The sequence below is a fragment of the Dermacentor albipictus genome, chromosome 9 (genome assembly GCF_038994185.2).
Source record: "Dermacentor albipictus isolate Rhodes 1998 colony chromosome 9, USDA_Dalb.pri_finalv2, whole genome shotgun sequence".
NCBI classification, from domain to species: Eukaryota; Metazoa; Arthropoda; class Arachnida; order Ixodida; family Ixodidae; genus Dermacentor; species Dermacentor albipictus.
Window position 1 is genome coordinate 63,726,136 of NC_091829.1, and position 24,305 is coordinate 63,750,440.

Genomic DNA, 24,305 nt, shown 5'->3' on the forward strand with positions numbered 1-24,305 from the left:
AAATGGTCGCAGTAAGTGTTCCCTAAGAATGACAATTCATCGTTAACATCTGTCACTTCAGGCGTGCCAGAGCCCATCTCGGGCCCTCCTGTCTTCTTAGTTTATGTTAACCTTCCTAACTTCGTAGCTTCCCCTAGCCACTGATTCGCTTACGATTGCGCTATTTGTCGCGAAATAGCTGAGCCTACCGATGTTTCTGCTTTACAAAGTGATCTGAATAGTATAGTTATATGGCTTAATACATAGGCCATAGAATTAAATTTTAAAGAATGTAAAGTTATGCCAGTACCACACCCTAATCTCATTACTCCTTCTCGATATGAATTAAATAGTGCTACTAGACCCTGTTTCCTTTTAAAAACACTTAGGTGTCTATATACATAACGATCTTTGCTGGAAGCATCATATCAATTATGTAATCAACCACATGTCATCGCACGCTTGGTTAACTGTGCCAAAATTTTTCTAAAGCACCTGTTTCTGCCAAAATATGTACATGACAATAGTACGTTAAATATTAGAAAATACTTCTGCAATTTGGGATCCGAGTTTCACGAACTTAACATCTTCACTCAAGAAAGTCCAGAATAGCTCGGCGCGTTTCATTTTTTCCAATTACAAGCTTACTAGAAGCATAACTGCAATGAAACTAACCCTATGATTGCCGCCTCTTGAGCTCCGCAGGAAAGTACCTCGCCTTAGACTTTTTCAGAAAATTTATCATCATGAGGAATTGAAACATGTTTTAGTTCGCAACCATTTTATCGCTCATCCCTTACCGACCATGCCTACAAAGTAAGCGTCATCAGTTCTAAATTAATGCCCTTTTTGCATATTTTTCTACCTGGTACGTGTACAGAATGGGCCCACCTTCCAACCATAGCATCAATATCAGATCACGATTCATTTCATTCATCTTTCGTGCAATATCTTGATGCTGATCCCTAACTTTTTTTCGTTATTTTTGTGCACAGTTATCAGGTCTTTAGTGCATTGTAATCTGAGTATATGTTGCCCCGCTTGTGATTGTTGTTTGAGGTAACGTGTAACATTGTTGCTGATCACCGTCCATTCTCTTTATCAATTGCTTCCACTTTAGCATCTATTTGGATCTTTATTTTTCTCTCGTAGTTGGCTTTGTGTATTGCCTTTTGTTTCAGTCCTAATTGTGTTCGCAATATTGTCTCTGTATGTTAGATACCACTCCTCCGGAAATGCGCATGCGCTTGAGAGTAATAAAATGATATGAAATGAAAAATGACAAAAACTGACTCTCAGAGCATCAAAACCTGTTCCACAAGCCGATACACTGTTCAGAATGGCAAAGTAAAAAAATCAGAGAAGGGAAAGCAAGGACTAACATTGTTCAGCGTGTTTTACACTGCAATTATTATACAGGAGCTTCGAAGAAATGCAATTTGTACTAATACTCGTATTCAAACGAACAAATGGTGGAGAAGCACAGAACCAATTCCGTTCCACATCAAAAGCGACCTAATTATAGCTATGTCAATTTTCAAGCGAAAGGTTCACTGACAAACGATGCTATGTACATGAGTGAACATTTTACATATTAATGGTCATTTCACATCAATCTGTAAAGTAGTGATATATTACGGCCACTTTACTGAGGGCCCCGCCGTCTTTCTCGGGGATTGTACACGCTCGCTCAGCAAGCAATACGAAAAAATACACTTGTTTTCCTCGTAACCTGCAGAGAAAGTCATTAGCGTCCCTTTGCTTTAGGACATGTATTCAGCTCCCATTAGGACAACAAGCATGATCTGGCTGAGTTTGTCGCAATGTTAGAATAAATACTGTGTGCATGAGAAAATTGTTTGCAAATCGGGCAAAAGCTCTTTATAACACGCTCTCGCTGAATACAGTTAGCGGTTGTGTGAAACAAAAAATTGCGTTCGTTTGCCACAGTTATTGATGGGGCATCACCATTTCCAACAGTAAAACCTATATTCACAATAAAATATGTGGGAAACGAAATGAAATACGTTCGATCTTTGAATTGAATGAAATACATCGGTGGCATCGGTCGTGCATATTTATGTGTCCGCAGCGCTAAGCACAATCGCGAAAATTAAGACATATTGATATGTTCAGTGTTTCTTAAACGATGTCCGTGTCCTTTGTGCTGTGCCCAACGATGTTGATCAGCTGTAATATGTGGATGCGCTTGGCTGCCTTTGAAATATTCAACTTTTGCTTTTATGTCGATACTGTTTTTTTAATTTGAAAACGAGGTTGAAGTTCAAATTGAAGAAATTCTCAACGCTGCATTTTACGTGAGAACAGGAGTCAAGTGCATTGATATGACGATGAAATATCAGTGGTTGGTTTTCTTTTTTTGAACAGCACTACTACATCGCTAGGGTACGATGCATCAGGCTAAACTGGGAAACAGCGAATACTTGATGAGAGGGTTCAGTAGAATTGCAAACAAATTAAGTGTCATTGAAGGCGTCCAACAGCGCCATTCTATTAAGAAACATGTGGCACAATGGGAGAAACCATCCCTCGTTTTGTCATTACGCGTGTGATGACACACAGAACCAAAAAATGAACCAAACCCAAATTTTATAATTTATTTTCTAAATGGTGTCTTTTACCCATTATAGAAAGCAAAGTTTTATAGTGGACAGAGTAGTGCGACACTGAAAAAGAAGACACACTAAGCAAAAAAGCTATCACGGCCAGCATATATGACGTGTATGGTGATTTCCATAAACGAAGTTTATCGATGTTGTTGTATTAGCAGTTCACACATCAAATACATCAATGTCATAGACAATGAAACGGCAAGATTTTACCCAATAGTTAAACATACTTGTCTGTGTTTCATAACTCACAGAACGCCGACATCGAGAGCGAAGGGAACGAAATGCCAACGCCAGTGGTAAGCAAAATGGGCACGAACGTCGATTTTGAATTTCTGGTGCAATTGCTTGAAAGTTGGAGAAAGTAACAGACCCTTCTTTGCCCATTAAATATATCGAAAGAGTACAAACAGACGAAATATTTTAGTTAAGTATGAGTGCTAATTATGTCTCTAATCCAAGTATCCCATTTTTCCCACAATGAGGTGAGGCCTTCGCTGAAACACTACTGTAGTGCGCAAGATCATCATGAAATACAAATATTGCATGCGGACAAGGGGAGTTGCATGAAAAATAAGATTGTCTTTCACCTCACACAAACATAGTACCATTACACATAAGAATTACGGCGGCATGTTTGGCCGTCTTTTTGATGCCTAGACACAACCAACCGGGAGGACACGCCCACCAGCTCCGGAAGTACACGCACCGGTAAGAAGTAACAGTCCATGCTTAGAGCTCGCGATCATTTTACGTGCAGAACAACAGTTTTTGTTTAGGTTTGGCGCATCACAAAACATATATACTACGTGCATATAGTTTTAACACGCTAATCAACTTCCGAAATGACGCTCATATGCGGCTTACAATATTTCGGATAAAGCAGGGCGCGTAAGAGAAAACATGAATAGAATAGGATGTTTAGGGTTATTTGTCTGTAAGCGCAGGAATGGCTGGATTTAGCAGCATATAAATATAACCCACGAAAGGTACAGCGCAAATGCTTGCTTAAGTTCCCTGAAAGTATTGATTGTGCTTCGCTGCTAGCACTACAGGTCGCGACAAAAAACCTGCCAAACTACTTTTGCGAAACCGAAGACATTTCTCTACGGGTGAACTAAACACAGCGGTTAACTAATGCAAGAAAGTTTAACTTACAAGCGTACAACATTGCCACAGACAACCACTTTATTTTAGACACTAACGCCTTTGACAACGATGCTCCGCGTAACAAGTTCCGTTAGCAATGGTAAATGAATGCTTTTTCTACGTTAGCAACGCCTCTGTCTAATTATCGACTTTTGTAAATGCTGTAAAAACCGCTAGACTACGTCTCACATTTTTTGCATCATCACCTTGCCGTGATTACAATCTTCCGTGACCATGTCAGGTCTGTGCACCTGTGGGAAGCCAGAAATTTAAAGAAAATTTCCCTGCTCCTCTCCGGCTTTTTCCGGTCGCTCCACACTTCGTGACGTAACCTGGGTACGGGCTGCCGATTGGTCGGCCGACGAGGGACGATAGTGCCAACGTGAGGAGAGTACCAGCTGTGTTCTGGAAAGGGACGGTGGATTGCCCATCGTGTTTGACTTAACATTTTATCAAGCTTCGATTTTAACCGGCGTCGCTCGGAGTGTGAGCAATGGATGAACAGTGGTTGATTCTTTCTTCGGGCGTGTGGATGCGAGTTGTAGCTTTCGCTGTGTTGGATGAAGCTTTTGAGAGGGCGCTGTGGAGAGGGGAGAGCACCGGTGGGGAGAGAATCAGCGACCGCAGGCGATAAACCGCGGTGGCCGCATACTCGTTCATCAAACGACAGTGACTTTGGCACTACTGCATCACTTCAAAAAATTGTCGTGGGTCTATGTTCGTTGTAAGAGAGAGTACGCAGGTGCCACTGTGCAACACATCTTCGAGCTGAGAGGGGCAAAGGGGTCCGCTTAGCTGTTTCGGTTTCTTTTTATCACAAAAAAAAGGACGCTACCTGACTGAGTGTGCAATAGGTCCAGAGATATTTACTTTTGAATTCCACGACTTCCTTGGCGCTGCGTAAAGGTTAATTCTAACAGGTTGACATTATTGTCCTCTCAGCGCTTCTCTATCATAATAAATGCCTCTCTCTTTACTCTCTTCCAATGACGACTGCAACGTCGCGAAATCATACTGATTTATTGACAGCACAATATATTTAGTAACAGAAGAGCATATGGGCAGTAAACATGAATGTCTAAAGACAAATTTGCGGAGTTCCATTTTTAAACCTCGATTTGTCGATATAGGCTCCTTGGCTGACGACCAATAGTAAAATGTCAATATAATGTCCGGCTTCTTTCCATGTCACTCAATGGAAAGGGCACCAAGGAAACTTTGGTGCACTTTCTAGCGTAGTAGACAAAAGTGAACCGAAAACAGTTACACAAATTCTTTCCTGAGAAACCATGAGTCGTGCATTTTCAGAGGATGATGTACTCTGCTAAATGAAATTAAGGAAGGATTCTGGACGCCTAATATCGGTTTCACATGGGGCACTTTAAATAGAAACTGAAGTTTTTGATCGCGATTGACTGCTTTTCCCAAGCTAGGAAAGTGGTTCAATTGTCATCATGAAATATGATGCCAATTCGGCTCGATTGCGATCGAAAGGGTCTTGTGGTAACGATTGCATGAGTTTGATATGTAGCAGTACAGCAACGCATATTCACTACTGCACAGATTCAAAATACAGACTACAAATAAAACTGTCGGAGAATTTCTTGCGCTTCCTACTAATGCAAATCGTTGTACATCGAGGTTTTGAAACATTTACGTTGGTTTCTATGAATTCGAATTATTATTTATAACACTTTTTACACAAGATAAACAATGCCTTCCTACACTGACCGCCAACACATTGTTCAAACAATTCAATTCATTCCACATCTACCTCGTTTCACAGAGAGAAGACGCAGACAACGAAAACAATGAAATTCCGGCCCCACAGGTAAGAACACATGTGAAGACATCTTTTTCTGATTATTATTCAAACACCATAAAGGCCCATAGGGGCATTACATAGGGCTGTAACGATAAATCAGTGATACGTAGAGTAGACCCATTTGTGCAGATAATGCATGTTAAAATAAAACAGCACAAGCGAAAAAACACGAGAAAAGGTAAGAAGTAGAGAAGCTTGAAAGACAACATATCCTAAACATTGAAGACACCTATTGTCAATAAAATGGGTTTTACAGAAAATCAAAGTTACTTGCTTACTTGATGCAAGGAAAATACTTGTTTAAGAGAGGCATACCAGCAGGTATCCGTACCGCATGTACGGCATGTAACCGCATTTACCGCAGGTACTGCATGTAAAAATGAAACAAAAGCACAACCACAAAATATTTTGTGCAATACAAGGAACTAGATGCTACCCTAAAACAAGCCCCATTGCGCAAGGAACATAAAAATTGAGTGAGGGAAAAAGAAAAATTAAATCAGAAATAAAAGCACAGGAACAAAGACATCTACGACGAATGAAGAAGCGAATTCTACACGTCTACTTTAAAACAGTGTTCCAGTTTTGCTAGGAAATACTGACTTATAGCAGATAAGATTTCCTTTGGTAACATATTCCATTATATAGCGTGAGAAAGAGGGGTTCATGACTCAAGAAATTAGTACGCACAAGAGAGGGCTGCCCTCTACATGATTGGTCAAGGCACGGGAAGATACCATAGGCGGGCCTGATGTGTTATGCACTGAAAGACGACCTGCAGTGATAAAGCTTGTGAAAATGGGAAAGAAGCCCCATTAGGCTTGGATTTACTGGAGAGGGGAGATTTAGAGATATTTCAATGTTAGCTATGCTAGATGTTAGTGAATAAAGTTTCGTAAATAATGAAATCTATGTAACTACGTAATTAAAGAAAATTTTCAAAATTGTATAGTTACATTGCATGAGCTGCAGAAAGCACACATTGGTCTGGTGACTGCCATTATTTCTCGACACCATTCACGAAAGGCTTTGAGGACAGGGTTCAATTGCATTTAAATAACCCCTGCATTTACTCGCCTCCAAAGAGTGCATTCCCTAACATTCTATTGTGAGAGCTTTGGGCTGTGGTAGAAAAAAATTATTTTACTGCATCGAATCATCTCATTGGGGATGGTATGCGAAATAGGCTTAAAATTGTTTTATTGGAAGGAACTTTCCGTGGTTACATTTTAGAAGTTCAGATTTATTCTGTATATTTTTGATCTGGGTTAGTTAGATGCCCATGACTGACTGATTAATGGGGTTTAAACCAAGTAGAAATAAACGATGGCGAGAACAGGAGATGATTGTTAGGACTGTATGATCTAACTACGACAATACGACTCGTAAAGGTAGACTTCTTATATAATCTAGACCTTCTGCGAATGTCCTTTATTAACGTGATATTTATATATCGTATGCAGGCTATAAGAAACGCACAATCCTATAAAATAACATCAAATATGCCATCAAGAAGCTACCTATAGCCTCACACATGACATCGATGATACTTCGCACAAAGAAAATGCCCCATTTTTTTCGTAGGATGAATTGACTTATCAATCTCATCAGAGTTTGAAACTCATATATATAACAATAAAAACCAAGAACATGCTGGCCTATTTTTTCCAACTCACACAGAGAGCAGACAACGACATCGAAAGAAATGGCAGACCAACGCCAGTGGTAAGCAAAGTGGCAACGTTGCCAATACATCATATCTGCATACACTGATTCCACAAACATTTGTTAACTTCTTACATCTCTTTATTGTCGGACTAGAGATGGAGTAGCTGTCTCACGCAAGAGTAATAAATCCACTTCTTCCTATTTTTCTATCAACAACGGAGCTAAAAAGTATAAATGACTTTATTATCGTTGTTATTTCTTTGTAAAAAGGTACGCCTAGCCACTGTTAAAACAATTACTGAAGGTCTTCGCATTTATAGCGATAAGACATGGTCGGCCACATCATAAAAGGCTGCGAAAAATACAGGCGTATTTCGTGACACTCAAGCATGATGTCATGAATACGGATGACACTCACACATTTCGCCATATTTTTGGGACCCCCAGACACAACCGACCGGAAAGACGCGACTGCCTGCCGAGGATGCGTTGGTACCGGTAAGCCTAACCAGTTATAGGGAAGCGCAATAGTGTTGTCCCACAAAGGCGTAAACGCCGAGATCTAGCACACGAATGAGGTTACTTGGCCTTCCTAATGTTATGCTAATTACCATTATGAATTAACCGATCTTGCCGTTTGGAGCTCTCGGAGGAACTATAAGACATCTGAAAGCCGCTGAAACTAATGGAATGATTATACGTCTTTATTATTCAATTAGATCATTCTTCAGCTATTTGGATTACAGTACAGAGCTAAGAAAAATATAAGATCAATGCCCATGTTTTTTCCTCAGAAGATGATTCTTCCTTGCTGCCTCCTGTATAAAAACGTGGGCATTTCGCCCATATTCAAGTATGGGCCACTCATGGTACTTAAGCCAAAACAAGTAACTAATACAAGAAGCCTAACGCAAACTATGTAGTGGTGAGCGTAAAAAGTGCCTTATATATGGTATCGATGCAAGAGCAGATGCACATTAGAAAAGGGAGCAATTGACATGATTCGCAGTATAATTTACCACATACACACATCTGCTATTCATTCTGACAGCCACGAAATGGGTCATTTGTTCATAAACCCGGAAGACCGAAGCCGGGGGTAAGTCCAGAAATTGTAATCATATTTTTGTCTTGGTTCTTTAGTTTTGTAGGAAGTCGTTTCATACATCAACAAAAGGGTTAATCTTGACTCCTAATCTCCTTGACTCCTTGACTCCTTGACTAATCTTGAGGGCATGGAAACAAGCGCACCCACATCAATTAATATAACCGCAAATAGTCAGAGTTGTGTAAACGCAGGCGCAGGCAGCCTCACGAGCTACAACACTCATGCTCCATGTCTGCAACCTCAACACGAAACCAGTAGAGCGATCGTTATGCAGACCGCCTAATTCGGTACACTGAATGATCGCGGGTAATGCCGAAGGTTTTGCTTTTATAAATGCGTATTTTCGTCTCCTGGTTTGTCCGGGACGACCGGCCTGTTTCTGCTACTGCTGTAAGACTGTAGATATGCGCAATCAAGTTGATAACCTATTTAACCTGCCGTAATTTATGTGATATTGCTGGCCTCACTGAATCAGCGGAGGGGACTTCTGCTGTCGGATCTCTTGATGCTGTTTATATTCTTCAGATCACTTTGCGATACGGTCTGTTGCCATTGACAATAACAGGATCGCGAAGCGTTTAGGTGCTGAACGGACCATTACATAGGTGTATTAAGAAGTTGCAACTTCGGGTCTTGTATTAGCGGCGTATACACCTTCTTTCAGTGATGACGCCGAGCTGTGGACACATGGCGTGAGCTTTTCGAAATAGTTTGTAACTGTGTCCTGGTTATCCATGAATTCCTCGATGGCTCCTCCGGGCCCTATGCGGTTCATGTTGAACATGCTGTACATTAGGTCGGAACGGATTTTTTATCATGCCTTCACTGAGGCTGGTGTTTTGTGCGAACATTGCAAAGCCCAGCCTGTGGTCTGTGAAAAGGGGCCACTGGGCCCCATGAAGCAACACTAGTGCCCTCTGTGAATGCCTTTTGAATACACAATCTTCGCACTCTGTCCGTCAGTTTCGCTTGGCCCGGTCAGTGGAGATAATGAATTGGTTTTTAAACCTACCCCAACCAGCCTAGTTTTGCACACTCCGCATAAAGTTGCTGCTTTTTAGTCTGGAAGCGCGAACCTCTCCACGAAATCTCATGTGTAAGGAAAGGGGAAAGGTTGAAGACCAATGTTACTTTCTTGTTAGAATACTTGTTTATTTTGATAACAAAAGAACGAAAAGAAAGGTCGATGTCAAAGGAACGTACGTAATATGCTATTGACCTCAGCAATGTTTATCACCCGAACACTTCCCGAACTTCTCCGGCCGCATCAGCGTTCTCTTCTTGATAGCGCGTCTCATGCCTCGAAAGCGTGGCCGCCGCCTGCTGCGTCTGAAACCACTGCTTCATGCGCGGTGGGCAACGATTTGGATTGAAATCACGCTCGTCGGGTTTCATAAGAATCAGAGAGGGGTAGCGGTTATCAACGCCCTCTATCTGTCCTCCACACTAATATTCCGAGTGGTTTAAGCAAAATAGTTGATGTCAGCGCAGCAATGAACACGTGCGATGCTGACCTGGTAGCACTTACCGAGGCATGGTTAAATGCTTGTGTATTATGTGACGGCGAAATTTTTACCAATACCAAGCCTTCCAGTGTCTATCGTTGTGACAGGGCTGGAAGACAAGGGGGAGGGACACTGCTCACCGTTTCTGTCAGTCTGACATCATTCCACACTAATATCGTCATGAAATGTGGAATCCGTCTGGTGCGGTGTCATCTTGAACAACAAAACACACATAATCGGTGCGTGTTACTGTCCACCTCATGCAGCCATTTCTTTGGTCAATAAATTTCATGACCCCATTAACTTTGCCCTGATTCCATACACATCATCTCTAGTAACTCTTTATAATCGACTTTAACTACTAAGCAGTAAACCGGACATTGGCACCATCATGTTGCACACCATATTCTTCGCTTTGCCTCGAGCGTTCCTCGATACTTGCTCTGTTTCCAATTTTACTCAAATTGTTATTGCTTCGAAACGCGTTGTCGGCAGTTCTGCAAACATTCTCGGCTTAATTCTGACCACTATCCCCGATATGGTAGGCACGGTAACTTTCTTGCCTGGACTAAGCGATCATTTTTTACTTTCAATGTCATCCGTGCTTCATTACGTCCCCAGCTACGCAAAAAACAAACGGTTATGTTTGAATATAACAAGGCGGACTTTGAAAGATGAATAGTGAACTTTCGCTTTTTCTTGTTAACTACCTTCACGGTTTTGAATAGAGTTTCGACGAGAACCGGGACCTGTTTGCAAACCTAATTTTAAATCTTACAAAAGCATACAAACTCCAAGAAGTAATAAAATGCGCCATCAGTTAACTCATATTTGAGCCGGCTTTCGAACAGAAAAACAGGCCTATTTAGGATCGCCAAATTGCGGCAAACTGAGGGGCGTTGGCATGCATACACTATCGCACCTAACATCTACACTGAAGCTGTCACTTGTGCGAAATCTGATTTCATGAAAAACAAGCTGTCTATAATGCTTATTGGTAATTATCGAAAATTTTGAAAGATTTTAACGAATACTTACCGCGACAATTAGATCTCTTTGGTAGGCCACAATGGCTTACGTGTGGCTAGTATGGAGTGCACATCCATTTTGAATCACGTATTTAGTCTGAATTTTTCATCCCCAAGAAATATTTATCATCACATCCTTTCTCCGAATTCTTCAGTACGCAGCCAATAGTGATAGATCTTCTAAAGCTCATTGGCACACTGAAACCTTCATGTTCCTGTGCTGTTTACTGTATAAATGCAAGATTCCTGAAAGACACATAGATGAATTCCTCTATTGTTCTTACTGAAATATTTCGACAGGTAATAAATACTGCTATTATTCTCGAGGGTTGAAAGCAGGCGAAGGGGATTCTACTTCATAAGTAAGGAATTAAGCAAAAATCCCTTAATTAAAGCAGTATTTTTCTGTCCAGAATGCTTCGCAAAATTTTTGAACAGGTCATCTACTTACACCTTGCTAGCTTCTTTGTTTCGAACTCTTTTAATCTGTCAAAACATGGATTTATGAAGTTGAACTCTTGCGAGCCTCACCCCTTGAGTTTTGCTCAGTCCATGCTATTTCTTATCGACAACCGTTCTTTAGCTGATTGCATCTTCCTAGAATTCTCTAAAGCATCTGTCAAAATTAATAATTTCTTGTTCTTCTTAAACTCATTTACCCAAATATTGACGTAAATCTTCTCAGCTGGATAGAATTTTTTTTAAGGAATTGTCGCAGTACGTGTTCCCTAACAATAACAATTCATTGTTAACATCTGTCACTTCAGGCGTGCCACAGAGGCCCGTCTTGGGCCCTGTTCTCCTCTTAGTTTATATTAATAACCCCCCTAATTTCGTGGCTTCCCCTAACCATTTATTCACTGACAATTGTGTTATCTATCGCAAAATATCTGACCCTACCGATGTTTTTGCTCTACAGATTGACCCATATAGTATAGTTTACGGTGTAATACGTGGGCCATGAAAGTAAATGCTAAAAAAATGTAAAATTATGGCAGTATCACGCACTAATATCTATACTCCGGCTTGCTATGAATTAAATAGCATTCCTTTAGATCCCTCAATCCTTTACAAATACTTGGGTGTTCAAATAACCAATGATCATAGATAGAAGCATCATATCAATTATATCATAAACAACAGTTATCGCACGCTTAGTTTCTACTAAAAGGACTTGTTTCTGCTAAACTGACTACGTGCGGAAGGTTAACCCGTTCAAAATTAGAATATGCCGCTGCAATCTGGAGCCCCGGTTTCACGAACTGAACATCTTCACTCGAGAAGGTCCAGAATAATTCCGCGCGTTTCATTCTTTCCAATTACAACCGTACTAACAGCACAATTCTAATGAAAATAACCTTAACATTGCTGTCTCTTGAGCTCCGTAGAAAAGTAACTCGCCTTAGCCTTTTTCACAAAATTTATGATCATGAGGAATTGAAACATGCTTTTATTTCACAACCAATTGATCGCTCATCCCGCATCGACCATCCTTAAAAATTAAACGTCATCAGTTCTAAAACCAATGCCATTTTTGCTATCTTTTCTATCTCGTACATCGACAGAGTCGATTCACCTTCCAACCGCAATAACATATGTGGGAAACGAAATGAAAGACGTTTGATCTTTAAATTTCTAAAAATTAGTTTTAGGTAATAATTTTGAATAGTTTAAAACACATAAAACGAAAAAAGATCGAATTTTTTCGATCTTTTAATAATAATAATAATAATAATAATAATAATAATAATAATAATAATAATAATAATAATAATAATAATAATAATAATAATAATAATAATAATAATAATAATAAATATTACAATTATATGGTAAATGAATGTTTTTTGTATTAGCAATGGCTCTGTCTAATTATCGGCTTTTTTCAATGTTATAAAAACCCCTAGATTACGTCTGACATTTCTTGTATTGGAAAAAATGTCAAAATTCGAAACCCACATTTGCGAATTTCTTTTCTAAATAGTATCTTTTACCCACCACACAAAGCAAAGTTTTATAGTGGATAGAGTAGTGCGACACTGAATCAGAAGACACACCAATCAAGAAAGCTATTGCGGCCAGCAGGCATAAAATGTGTGATGATTAGTATAAACGAAATTTATTTAAGTTGTCGTATGAGCAGTGCACACAAAAATACATCAATCTCATATACAGCGAAACGACAAGTTTTTATCCAATAGTCAAACATTCTTGTCTATGTTTCATAACTCACAGAACGCCGACATCGAGAGCGAAGGGAATCGAATGCCAACGCCAGTGGTAAGCAAAATGGGAACGAACGTCGATTTTGAATTACTGGTGCAATTGCTTGAAAGTTCAGAAAGCAAGAGACCCTTCTTTGCACATTTAATATATCGAAAGAGTACCAAACAGAGGAAATATCTTAGTTATTTATGAGTGCTATTTATAACTTTAATGCAAGTATCCCGTGTTTTCCACAATTAGGTGAGGCCTTCGCTGAAGCATTACTGTAGCGCGCAAGTGCCACAACAAATACAAATATTGCATGCGGACAAGGGGAGTTGCATGAAAAATAAAATTGACTTTCGCGTCACACAAGCATAGTACCATTACACATAAGAATAGCGGCGATATATTTGGCCGTATTTTTGATCCCTAGACACAACCTACCGGAAGGACACGTCCACCTGCTCCGGAAGTAAACGCACCGGTAAGAAGCAACAGTTCACGCTTAGAGCTCACGATCATTTTACGAGCAGAACAATAGTTTTTGTTTAGGTTTGGCGCGTAAGAAAGCATATATACTGCGTGGATAATGTTTTACCATTGTAATCAACTTCCGAAATTACGCTCATATGCGGCTTACAATATTTCGGATAAAGCTGGGCGCGTCAGAGAAAACATGAATACTATAGGAGGTTTAGGGTTATTTGTCTGTCAATGCAGGACTGGCTGGATTTATTAGCATATAAATATAACCCACGAAAGGTACAGTGCAAATGCTTGCTTAAGTTCTCTCAAAGCATTGATTGTGCTTCGCTGCTAGCACCACAGGTCGCGACAAAAAAACCTTCCAAACTACTTTTGGGAATCCGAAGACATTTCTCTACGGGTCATCTAAACCCAGCGGTTAACAAATGCAACAAAATTTAACTTACATGCGTGCAACATTGCCACAGACAAACACTTCAGTTTAGACACTACCTCCTTTGACAACAATGCTCCGCGTAACACGCTTCGTTAGCAATGGTAAATGAATGCCTTTTCTACGTTAGCAACAGCTCTGTCGAATTATCGACTTTTGTAAATGCTATAAAACCCCCTAGATAACGTCTCACATTTTTTGCATGTGAGATCACCTTGCCATGATTACAATCTTCTGTGACCATGTCAGGTCTGTGCACCTGTGGGAAGCCAGAAATTAAAAAAAAAATCCCCTGCTCCTCTCCGGGCTTTTCCGGTCGCTCAACACTTCGTGACGTAACCTGGGTAAGGGCTGCCGATTGGTCGGCCGACGAGTGACGATAGTGCCAACGTGAGGAGAGTACCAGCTGTGTTCTGGAAAGGGACGGTGGATTGCCCATCGTGTTTGACTTAACATTTTATCAAGCTTCGATTTTAACCGGCGTCGCTCGGAGTGTGAGCAGTGGTTGAACAGTGGATGATTCTTTCTCCGGGCGTGTGGATGCGAGTTGTAGCTTTCGCTGTGTTGGATGAAGCTTTTGAGAGGGCGCTGTGGAGAGGGGAGAGCACCGGTGGGGAGAGAATCAGCGACCGCAGGCGATAAACCGCGGTGGCCGCATACTCGTTCATCAAACGACAGCAACTTTGCCACTACGGCATCACTTCAAAAAATTGTCGTGGCTGTATGCTCGTGGTAAGAGAGAGTACGCAGGTGCCACTGTGCAACACATCTTCGAGCTGAGATGGGCAAAGGGGTCCGCTGAGTTGTTGCGGTTTCTTTTTATCGAAAACAAAAAAAAGGACGCTACCTGACTGAGTGTGCAATAAGTTCAGAGATATTTACTTGTGAATTCCACGACTTCCTTGGCGCTGCGTAAAGGTTCATTCTAACAGGTTGACATTATTGTCCTCTCAGCGCTTCTCTATCATAATAAATGCCTCTCTCTTTACTTTCTTCCAATGACTACTGCAACGTCGCGAAATCATATTGATTTACTGACAGCCCATTATATTTAGTAACAGAAGAGAATATGGGCAGAAAACATGAATGTCGAAAGCCAAATTGGCAGAGTTCCATTTTTAAACCTCGACTTGTCGATATAGGCTCCTTGGCTGACGACCCATAGTAAAATGTCAATATAATGTCCAACTTCCTATGTACTTTGCACATGTCAGTCAATGGAAAGGGCACCAATGAAACTTTGGTGCACTTTTTAGCGTAGTAGACAAAAGTGAACCGAAAACAGTTACACAAGTTATTTCCTGAGAAACCATGAGTCGTGCATTTTCAGAGGATGAGGTACTCTGCGAAATGAAATTAAGGAAGGATTCTGGGCGCCTAATATCGGTTTCACATAGGGCACTTTAAACATCAACTGAAGTTTTCGATCGCGATTGACTGCTTTTCCCAAGCTAGGAAAGTGGTTCAATTGTCAACATGATATATGATGCCAATTGAAATATGATGCCAATTGTATGAGTCCGACACGTAGCACCACAGCAACGCATTTTCACTACTGCACAGATTCAAAATACAGACTACAAATAACGCTGTCAGAGAATTTCTTGCTCTCCTGCTAATGCAAATCGTTGTAAAGCGCAGTTCTGAAAACATTTACGTTAGTGTCTATGAATTCAAATGATCAATTATTACACTTTTTACACAAGATAAACAATACCATCCAACACTAGCCGCCAACACATTGATAATACATTTCAATTCATTCCACATCTACCTCGTTTCACAGAGAGAAGACGCAGACAACGAAAACAATGAAATTCCAGCCCCAGAGGTAAGAACACATGTGGAGACATCTTTTTGTTAATATTATTCAAACACCATCAAGGCCCATAGGGACATTACATAGGGCTATAACGATAAATCAGTGATACGTACAGTACACCCATTTATGCAGATAATGCATGTGAAAATAAAACAGCACAAGCGAAAAAAACACGAGAAAAAGTAAGACGTAGAGAAGCTTGAAAGACATCTCCTAAACATTGAAGACCCCTATAGTCAATAAAATGGGTCTTACAGAAAATGAAAGTTACATGCTTACTTGATACAAGGAAAATACTTGTTTAAGAGAGGTACGCACACCAGCAGGTATCGGTACCGCATGTACGGCATGTAACCGCATTTACCGCAGGTACTGCATGTAAATATGAAACAAAAGCACAACCACAAAATATTTTGTGCAATACAAGGAAGTAGATGCTAACCTAAAACAAGGACCGCTGCGCAAGGAACATCCAAATAGAGTGAGGAAAAAAGAAAAATTCAATCAGAAATAAACGCACAGGAACAAAGACATCTACGACGAATGAAGAAGCGAATTCTACATGTCTACTTTAAAACAGTGTTGCTGTTTTGCTAGGAAATACTAATGACTTAGAGCAGATAAGATTTCCTTTGGTAACATATTCCATAATAAGCGTGAGAAAGAGGGGTTCGTGACTCAAGAAATTAGTACGCACAAGAGAGGGCTGCACTCTACATGATTGGTCAAGGCACGGGAAGATACCATAGGCGGGCCTGATGTCTTATGCGCTGAAAGACGACCTGCAGTGATAAAGCTTGTGAAAATGGGAAAAAAGCCCCATCAGGCTTCGATTTACTAGAGAGAGGAGATTTAGAGATATTTAAATGTTAGCTATGCCAGACGTTAGTGAGTAAATTTTCGTAAATAATGAAAACTAGGTAACTACGTAATTAAAGAAAAATTTCAAAATTGGATGGTTATATTGCATGAGCTGCAGAAAGCACACATTGGTCTGGTGACTTCCAATATTTCTCGACACCATTCACGAAAGGCTTTGAGGACAGGGTTCAATTGCATTTAAATAACCCCTGCATTTAGTCGCTTCCAAAGAGTGCATTCCCTAACATTCTATTGTGAAAGCTTTGTGCTGTGGTAGAAAAATATTACTGCACTGCATCGAATCATCTCATTGGGGATGGTATGCGAAATAGGCTTAAAATTGTTTCATCGGAAGGAACTTCTCGTGGTTACATTTTAGAAGTTCAGATTTATTCTGTATATCATTGATCTGGGTTAGTTAGATGCCCATGACTGACTGATTAATGGGGTTTAAACCAAGTAGAAATAAACGATGGCGAGAACAGGAGATGATTGTTGGGACTGTATGATCTAACTACGATAATACGACTCGTAAAGGTAGAGTTCTTATATAATCTAGACCTTCTGCAAATGTCCGTTATTAATACGATATTTATATATCGTATGCAGGCTATAAGAAACGCACAATGCTATAAAATAGCATCAAATATGCCATCAAGAAGCTACCTATAGCCTCAGATATGACATCGATGATACTTCGCACAAAGAAAATGCCCCATTTTTTTCGTAGGATGAATTGACTTATCAATCTCATCAGAGTTTGAAACTCATATATATATAACAATTAAAAGGAAGAACATGCTGGCCTATTTTTTCCAACTCACACAGAGAGCAGATAACGACATCGAAAGAAATGGCAGACCAACGCCAGTGGTAAGCAAAGTGGCAACGAATGCCAATACTTCATATCTGCATACACTGATTCCACAGGCATTTGTTAACTTCTTACATCTCTTCATTGTCGGACTAGAGATGGAGTAGCTGTCTCACGCAAGAGTAATAAATCCACTTCTTCCTATTTTTCTATCAACAACGTAGCTCAAAAGTATAAATGACTTTATTATCGTTGTTATTTCTGTGTAAAAAGGTACGCCTAGCCACTGTTAAAACAATTACTGAAGGTCTTCGCTGTAATACAGATAACATATGGTCCGCCACATCACAAAAGGCTGCGAAAAATACAGGCGTATTTCGTGACACTGAAGCATGATGTCATGAATACGGATGACACTAACAGATTTCGCCATATTTTTGGGACACCCAGACACAACCGACCGGAAAGACGCGACTGCCTGCTGAGGATGCGTTGTTACCGGTAAGCCTAACCAGTTATAGTGAAACACAATGGTGTTGTCGCAGAAAGGCGTAAATGCCGCGATCTAGCAGACGAATGAGGTTACACGGCCTTCTTAATAATATGCAAATTACCATTCTATATCAAGTGATCTTGCCGTTTGGAGCATCTCGGATGAACGATAAAACATCTGAAAGCCGCTGAAACTAATGGCATGATTATACGTCTTTATTATTCAATTAGAACATTCTTCAGCTATTTGGATTACAGTACATAGCTAAGAAAAATATAAGATCAATGCTCATGTTTTTCCTCAGAAGATAATTCTTCCTTGCTGCCTCCTGTATAAAAACGTGAGCATTTTGCCCATATTCAAGTCTGAGCCGCTCATGGTACTTAAGCCAAAACAAGTAACTAATACAAGAAGCCTAACGCAAACTATGTAGTGGTGAGCGTAAAAAGTGCCTTATATATGGTATCGTTGCAAGAGCATATGCACATTAGAAAAGGGAGCAATTGACATGATTCGCAGTATAATTTAGCACATACACACATCTGCTATTCATTTCGACAGCCACGAAATGGGTCATTTGTTCATAAACCCGGAAGACCGAAGCCGGGGGTAAGTCCAGAAATTCTAATCATAATTTTTGTCTTGGTTCTTTTGTTTTGTAGGAAGTCGTTTCATACATCAACAAAAGGGTTAATCTTGACTCCTAATCTCCTTGACTGCTTGACTCCTTGACTAATCTTGAGTGCATGGAAACAAGCGCACCCACATCAATTAAATATAACCACAAATAGTCAGAGTTGTGTAAACGCATGCGCAGGCAGCCTCACGAGCTACAACAATCATGCTCTATGTCTGCAACCCCAACACGAAACCAGTAGAGCGGTCGTTATGCAGACCACGTAATTCTGTACAATGATTGATCTCGCGTAATGCCGATGTCTTTTGCTTTTATAAATGCGTATTTTCGTCTCCTGGTTTGTCCGGGACGACCAGGCTGTTGCTGCTACTGCTGTAAGACTGTAGATATCTGCAAATCATGTTGATAACCTATTTAACCTGCCGTAATTTATTTGAGATTGTTGGGCTCACTGAATCAGCAGAGGGGACTTCTGCTGTCGGATCTCTTGATGCTGATTACATTCTTGAGTTTACTTTCCGAGAGGGTCTGTTCCCATTGACAATAATAGGGTCGCGAAGCGCTGAGGTGCTGAACGGACGATTCATAGGTGCACTCAGAAGCTTAAACTTTGGGTCTTGTATTAGAGGCGCAGGCCTGCTTTCAGTGATCCCGCTGACGAGAGGACACATGGCGTGAGCTTTGCGGAATAGTTGGTGACTGTTTCCTAGGCATCCATGAATTCCACGATGGCTGCTCCGGACCTTATGTGGTTCGTGTTGTACATTAAGTTGGAACAGATTTTTTATCATACCTTCACTGAGGGTGGTGTTTTGTGCGAAAATTGCAAAGGACAGCCTGTGGTGCCTTTTAAATACACAATGTTTGCACTCTGTCTGTCAGTTTCACTTTGCCCTGTCAGTTGAGATTGTGGATTCGCTTCTAAACGTACCCCAACCAGCCTAGTATTGCACACTCCGCCTAAAGTTCCCGCTTTTTAGTCTGCTGATAAAGTTCCCGCTTATAACAAAAGAAGGAAAAGAAAGGTCGATGTCAAAGGAACATACGTATATGATATTGACCTCAGCAATGTTTATCATCCCAATACTTCCCGAACTTCTCCGGCCGCATCAGCGTTCTCTTCTTGATAGCGCGTCTCATGACTCGACAGCGTGGTCGCCGCCTGCTGCATCCGAAACCACTGCTTCATGCACGGTGGGCAACAATTTGGGTTGAAATCATGCTCGTCGGGTTTCATAAGAATCAGAGAACGGTAGCGGCTACCAACGCCCCCTATCTGTACTCTACACTAATATTCCGAGTGCTTTCAGCGAAATAGATTATGTCAGCGCAGCTATCAACACGTGCGATGCTGACATGGTAGCACACACCGAGACATGGGTAAATCCTGGTGTATGTGACGGCGAAATGTTTACCCGTACCAAGCCTTCTAGTGTCTATCGTTGTGACGGGGCTGGAAGACAAGGGAAAGGGACATTGCTCACCGTGTCTGCCAGTCTGACATCATTCCGCACTAATATCACCATGTAATGTCGAATGCGTCTGGTGCGCTGTCATCTTGAACAATAAAACACACATAATCGCGCGTGTTACCGTCCACCTCATGCAGCCATTTCATCGGTCAATATATTTCATGACCCCATTAAGTCTGCCCTGATTCGATACACATCAACTGCAATAACTATTATAGGCGACTTAAACTACCAGGAAGAAAACTGTATATCGGCACCATCATGTTGCACACCATTGTTCGCTTTTCCCCGACTCTACCTTGATATTTCCTCTGTTTCCAATTTTAATAAAATCGTTAATGCTCCAAAACGCGTTGCCGGCAGTTCTACAAACATTCTCGACTTTATTCTGACCACTGTCCCCGATATGGTAGGCACGGTAACTTTCTTGCCTGGACTAAGCGATCACTCTTTACTTTCAATGTCGTGCGTCCTTCATTACGTCCCCAGATGCGAAAAAATCGAACGTTTACGTTTGACTACAACAAGGGAGACTTTGAAAGGATCAATAGTGAACTTTCGCTTTTTCTTGTTAACTACCTTCATGGTTTTGAATAGCGTTTCGAGGATAACTGGGACCTGCTTCCAAACCTAATCTTAAATCTTGCAAAAGCCTGCAATCTCCAAGAAATAATAAAACGCGCCATGGTTTAACTCATATTTAAACCGGCTTTCTAACAGGAAGAAGTGCTTATTTAGGACTGCCAAATTGTGGCAAACTGAGGAGCGTTGGCATGCGTACACTATCGCATCTAACATCTACACTGAAGCTGTTTGTGCGAAATCTGATTTCATGAAAAACACATTGCCTACAATGCTTATCAGTTTTTCTGGAAAATTTTTGAACATCATAAATAATACCCGCCGCGACAAGTAGATCTCTTTATTTGGCCAGAATTGCTTACCTGTGCCTAATAAAGAGTGCATATCCATTTCGAATCATGTATTTAGTGTGAATATTTCATCCCCAAGCAATATTTCATTACCATCACATCCTTTCCCCGACTTGTTCAGTACGCAGCCAAAAGTAATAGATATTAAATTATGGGGTTGAACGTGCCAAAACCACTTTCTGGTTATGAGGCACGCCGTAGTGGGGGACTCCGAAAATTTCGACCACCTGGGGTTTTATAACCTGCACCTAAGTCTAAATACACGGGTGTTTTCGCATTTCTCCCCCATTGAAATGCGGCCGCCGCGGCCGGGATTCGATCCGGCGACCTCGTGCTGAGCAGGTCAACACCATAGCCACTCAGGAACCACGGCGGGTAAAAGAAATAGATTTTCTAAAGCTCATTGAGATACTGAAAGCTTCATGTTCGTGTGGTGTTTACTATATAAATGCAAGTTTCCTCAAAGAAACAAAGATGGATTCCTCTATTTTTCTGACAAACATATGTCGACATTCATTAAATACGGGGAGGGGACTCTTCCCGAGCATTGAAAACAGGCGAAGGTGAACCTACTTCATAAGTAACGTATTAAGGAATAACCCCTTAATGAACGCAGCATTTCTCTCACCAGAATACTTCTCAAAATTCTTGAACATGTCACCTACTTACACCTTGCTAGCTTCCTTGTCTCGAACTCTTTTAATCTTGCACAACATGGATTTATAATGTAGAACTCTTGTAAGCCTCGCCCCTTGAGCTTTACTCATTCCATGCTAACTGTTATCGACAATCGTTCTTTAGCTGATTGTATCTTCCTAGATTTCTTTGAAGCATTTGACAAAATTATTCATTGTCTTGTTCTTTAACTCAGGTACCCAAATACTGACGTAACTCTTCTCAGCTAGATAGCATTTTTTTCTTAAGGAATGGTGGCAGTATGTGTTGCCTAACAATAACAATTCATCGTTAAGATCTATCCCTTCAGGCATGCCACAGAGGCCCGTCCTGGGCCCTCTTCTCTTAGCTTATATTATAACCCCCCTAACTTTGTGGCTTCCCCTAACTCCTCTTTCCCCGATGATTGCGTTATTTATCGCGATATAGCTGAGCCTAGCTATGTTTCTGCTTAGCAAAGTGACGTGAATAGTATAGTATATGGTGTAATACATGGGCACCGATTTAAACGCTCAAAATGTAAAGTTATGCCAGTATGATGCAATAATCTTGATACTCCTGATTCCTATGAAGTAAACAGCATTCCTTTAGATTCGGTTACCTTTTACAAATACTTAGGTGTCCATATAGCTAATTATCTTAGCTTGAAGCCTCATATCAATTATATAATCAACAACAGTTATTGCACGCTTGGTTTCTGCTAAAAACCCTTGCTATTGCTAAACTTACTATGCACGAGACATTAGTGCGTTCAAACTTAGAATATGCCTGTACAATTTGGAGCCCCGGTTTCACGAACTGAACATCTTCACTCTCGATGGTCGAGAATAATTCGGCGCGTTTCATTCTTTCGAATTACAATCGTGCTAGCAGCACCACTTCAATGAAATTAACGCTATCATTGCCGTCTCTTTGCCGTCTCTTGAGCTCCGTAGCAAAATATCTCGCCCTCAGCCTTTTTCACAAAATTTGTCATCACGAGGAATTTAAACATGCTTTTATTTCACAACCATTTTATCGTTCATCCCGCATCGACCATCCTTACAAATTAAGCGTCATCAGTTCTAAAACCAATGCCATTCTTGCATTCTTTTCTACCTCGTGCATCGGCAGAGTCGACTCACCTTCCAACCGTAGCATCAATAGCAGATCACGATTCATCTCATTAATCTCTCGTGCGATAACTTTATGCTGATCCCTAATATTTCATTTCTTTATTTTTGACATGGTTATCAGGTTGTTAGTGCGTTATATTCTGTGTATAGGTTGCCCCAATTGCGATTGTTCTTTGCTGATCACTGTTTATTCTCTTTATCAATTGCTTTTACTTCAATATATATTTGGATCTTTATTTTTCTCTCGTAGATGACTTTATGGATTGCCTTTTGTTGCAGTAGACCTAATTGTGTTCGTAAATTTTTCTCTGTGTATTAGGTACCACAACCCCCTGTAATTCGCAAGCGCTTGGGAGTAATAAAATGAAATTAAATGATAAATGACAAAAACTGACTCTCAAGGCATCAAAACCCCTTCAACAATGCGATACACTGTTCAGAATAGCAAACTAAAAAAAAAAGATTGGAGAAAAGAAAGCAAGGACTAAGATAGTTCAGCGTGTTTTACAGTGCAATATTATACAGGAGCTTCACAGAAATGCGAATAATACTAATACTCATATCCAAATGAACAAACGGGGGAAAAGCACAGAAGCAATTCTGTTCCACATCAAAAGCAACCTAAATATAACTATTGCAATTTTCAGGTCAAAGGTACACCGACAAACGATGCTATGTACATGAGTCAACATTTTACATGCTAATGGTAATTTCGCATCAATATGTAGGGTAGTGGTATATGACGGCCACTTTACGGAGGGCAACGCCATCTTTCTCGGGGATTTTACACGCTCGCGCAGCAACGAATACGAAAAAAATACACTTGTTTGCCTCCTAACGTGTACAGAAAGTCATTAGCGTCCCGTTGCTTTAGGACAATGCTTCAGTTCCCATTAGGACAACCAATACAATCTGACTGAGTGTGTGCTAATGTTGGAATAAACACAGTGTGAATGCGAAAATTCTTTAGAAATCGCGTAGATGCTCGTCATAACACGCTCACGTTGCATGGAGTCAGCGACTATTTGAAACGAAATTGCGTTCGGTTGCCGCAGTTATTTATGGGGCATCACGATTCCCGACAGTAAAACGTATATTCGCAGTAACATAAGTGGGAAACGAAATGAAAGACGTTCGATATTTAAATCAGTTTAAAATTATTTTATTGAATAATTTCGAATAATTTAAAACACACAACACAACAAAAAAATAAACCTAATCCACATTCTCGAATTTATTTTCTAAATGTGTCTTTTACCCACCGTACAAAGCAAAACATTATAGTGGACAGAGTTGAGTGACACTGAAAACAGACGACACACTAAGCAACAAAGCTATCGCGGCCAGCAGACATAAGATGTGTGAAGATTATCATAAACAAAATTTATTTACGTTGTCGTAGGAGCAGTCCACACATAAAATACATTATTCTCATATACTATGAAGCGGCAAGTTTTTACCCAAT

The 24,305-nt window shown here is 40.5% G+C and overlaps 1 protein-coding gene across 1 annotated transcript in view; it reads left to right on the forward strand.

The window, feature by feature from the left end:
- The window catches only part of LOC139050135 (mucin-4-like), a 187,511-nt gene that overhangs the window by 85,688 nt on the left and 77,518 nt on the right, over positions 1–24,305 (forward strand). The window contains exons 43-48 of the mRNA XM_070526349.1: positions 2,864–2,908; positions 3,270–3,320; positions 5,545–5,589; positions 17,531–17,575; positions 17,967–18,017; positions 18,571–18,618. Of these exons, the coding sequence (XP_070382450.1) occupies positions 2,864–2,908; positions 3,270–3,320; positions 5,545–5,589; positions 17,531–17,575; positions 17,967–18,017; positions 18,571–18,618 (285 nt within the window). The remainder of the gene's footprint in view (positions 1–2,863; positions 2,909–3,269; positions 3,321–5,544; positions 5,590–17,530; positions 17,576–17,966; positions 18,018–18,570; positions 18,619–24,305) is intronic.